This window comes from Pistacia vera, unplaced genomic scaffold, assembly GCF_008641045.1.
Source record: "Pistacia vera cultivar Batoury unplaced genomic scaffold, PisVer_v2 Contig423, whole genome shotgun sequence".
Lineage (NCBI taxonomy): Eukaryota > Viridiplantae > Streptophyta > Magnoliopsida > Sapindales > Anacardiaceae > Pistacia > Pistacia vera.
In genome coordinates this window covers 1,160,395-1,163,588 of record NW_022196250.1, presented here as the reverse complement: position 1 = coordinate 1,163,588, position 3,194 = coordinate 1,160,395, and the positions used below count along the sequence as shown (strand labels likewise).

Genomic DNA, 3,194 nt, shown 5'->3' with positions numbered 1-3,194 from the left:
GAGGCCCATGCTCTCGTTTTCTACAATGAGCTGTCTAATATTAAAAGGAGTAAACTTGAAGATTATGAGGGTAATACAAGGAATCTATGTGGTCTTTCTCAATTGATAAATATTTTATTACCATCAATATTTATAAAAAGAAATCATACATAAATTAGTATTATTTCGAAGATACTTTCGGGCCTCTGCCAGCATTTAACATTTTAAATTTATTAAACCAAAGCAAATATTGTTTGGTTGCATGTGGATGAAATTAACAATCAATATAACTTTATAAAAGTAAATCTCATACTCAAGCACTATCCGGTCGGCTTTGTGATCATGTTCGTCTACTGTCTACCTTCACCGACACTATGACGGCTTTATTAAACAATTTTTGCTTCCTCCTTCCCCAAAACTCCAAGAATAGAAAGTCATTGCTTACATCAAAATATCTGAAGAAACTCTTCAACAATGGGACGAAATTTTTTTAATGCCAACAATTGCATATAGTTTGTCTATAAATAAAGTTGTTGAGAAAGACAGAAGAGAGAGATATTGATGAAAATGGTGGAGGAAGATGTGGTGATAGTTGGTGCAGGGATAGCAGGATTGGCCACAGGGGTGGCTCTGCAAAGACTTGGAATTCGAGCATTAATATTAGAAAGATCTCCAGAACTCCGAGCCGCTGGTGCTGCCTTAACCCTTTTCCCAAACGCTTGGCTTGCTCTTGATGCTCTTGGTGTTGCTCATAAGCTCTCTCCCCTTTATTTTCCTTTAAAGACGTAACTTAAACTCTTCACAACATTTTTTTTTTTGTGTGTGTGTGTGTGTGTGTGTGTGTGTGTGTGTGTATGTATGTGTAAATAATCCAATACTGATTGATTACATTGTGATAAATACAGGGGAGTTGTCACCGATGTCGGAACTGGAGCTACTCAGGCAATCTCCTATGCTGGAACTACAGAGAGCGGGTGAGCTTAATTTTTTGAAAATATTTAATTAAGAAAGATTCTAGATGTCGAGAGTTTAAAAAGAAATACCAGTTTCCTTTATTCTTATAACTAGATAGCCATGAAACAGGCTTGGAGCTGGACCCAGATCAGTTCATCGGAAAACCTTATTAGAGGCCTTGGCAGAAGAGTTGCCGGTTGGTGCAATCCGTTTCTCTTCCCATATTGATGCCATTGAGACACAATCACAGGAAGATTCTTCCATTGCTGTCATACATTTGAGGGATGGTACTATAATCAAATCCAAGGTAATTAACTACCATCTTTTCGTTGTTAATTATGTGATTTAGTTTTAGTTCCTCATAATAATTGTTGCTTCGGTTTTAGATTCTGATAGGATGTGATGGTGTACATTCGATTGTGGCACGCTGGCTAGGACNTTACCAGCCTCATCACCTCACGGTGAAAAACTTATGTGATACAATTTCATCCAACTCATTTTGATAATGATGGTAGCTAATGAATGATAACGGGTGGTTATTCAAAAATAATGATAATGATCTGTGACAATATATATCATAAGACAGTCTGGTCTCATCAAATCAAAAAAATGAGATGGTAAGTTGCATGTTAAAATTAATTGTCCCATATTATTATTCCTCTATATAATTCTCAAGCATAAATGTGTTCTCACAAACTCAAAGTACATACAATTCACTCAATAGGCAATACATTTTTTTTATGACAATTATGTCCTCACTTAAATTTGAAGATGGGGCTAAATAGGAAAATAGCGGGGTTTAGTGAAACAGACGAGAATAGAAAGTGAAACAGACGAAAAATAGAAACTGGAAACAGATCTGAAAATCGTGAACTGATTTCTTTGTTACTTAAAACTGTAGAACATATAGTGAGTGCTTTATACAAAGGAGAAACTGAGCAAAACCAAAATGACACAGTTTTAGAGCTGTGAGTTTATACAGCATTAGGAAATTACAATAAGGACCTTCATAGTTTGTCCTTTTTCATATTTTGGTTAACGTTCCCCCTTAAACTGGACTCTCCTTTGCTCTTGCTATCTCTTTGCTGCACTTTTTGCCTTTGCTCTTGCTATCTTTTTGCTGCACTTTTTGTGAGCTTTATTTTTGTATATCATTTTCCCTTAAAAAAAAAAAATTTGGAACAAATTGTAAACTGCAGTCATTTCAATGCTTCAGCAAAACAGCAACTTCAACTTCATTTCAATGCTTCAGCAAAACAGCAACTTTAACACTTGCAGCTATTTTAAAAGCCACTTCAACTACAGAGTAGCTCAATTACAGAGCAGTCATTTCAACTTCAAAAACACCCTTTCCATATTCAACTTCAACTACCATTTCCACTTCAAGAAACACCATTTCCATATTCAACTTCAACTACCATTTCCACTTCAACACACCCTTTCCATATTGATTCACCATTACTACTACTACTTCAGATTACCACATTTCAACTTCAAAAACAAAACTTCAATGACACAAAACTCAAAACTTCAATAGCACAAAATTACTCTTACTGCAACTTCAACATAAAACTACTACTGCAGCTTCAGTCACAAAACTGCTACCAACTTCAACACAAAACTACTACTGCAACTTCACTCACAAAATTGCTACTTCAGATTACCCCATTTCAACTTAACACAAAACTTCAATAGCACAAAACTGCTACTACTGCAACTTCAACCCAAAAACTACTACTGCAGATTTTTCACATTTCAACACACAAAAAAAAATGCAACAATCACTTCTCATCACAAAATTACTACTTCAGATTACCCATTTCAACTCAAAAAAAAAAAAAAAAAAAAAAAAAAAAACTTCAATAGCCACTTCAGTTCACCATATTCCAGTTTATACTCACAGGCAGCATTAAGCACTATTTTTACCACAACAAGTCACCATGTTTCAGTTCATACTTACAGGCTGTGGAGTGTCAGCAACACAAAGTTTCTGCTACTTCAATTCACCATATTTCAGTTCATTCGTACAGGCTGTGGAGTGTCAATAACACAAAGTTTCTTTTTCAACTCTTGAAACTGAGTAATGGAGAGGGCTTTGGTTAACACATCAGCAATCTGCAGTTTTGAAGGAACATATTGCACAGTAATCTTTTTTGCTAAAACTTGATCCCGGATATAATGAGTGTCAATCTCTATATGCTTTGTCTGAGCATGAAAGACGGGATTAGAAGCTAAGGCACCAGCACTGACATTATGACACC

The 3,194-nt window shown here is 35.5% G+C and overlaps 1 protein-coding gene across 1 annotated transcript; it reads left to right on the top strand.

The window, feature by feature from the left end:
- The first annotated feature begins 419 nt into the window (after nucleotides 1–419).
- LOC116143012 (monooxygenase 3-like) lies at nucleotides 420–1,436 on the top strand. The gene is made up of 4 exons (XM_031428428.1): nucleotides 420–764; nucleotides 885–953; nucleotides 1,063–1,240; nucleotides 1,320–1,436. Exons 1-4 carry the CDS (start codon nucleotides 541–543, stop codon nucleotides 1,434–1,436), a joined length of 588 nt encoding a protein of 195 aa, XP_031284288.1. The 5' UTR covers nucleotides 420–540.
- The last annotated feature ends 1,758 nt before the right edge of the window (nucleotides 1,437–3,194 follow it).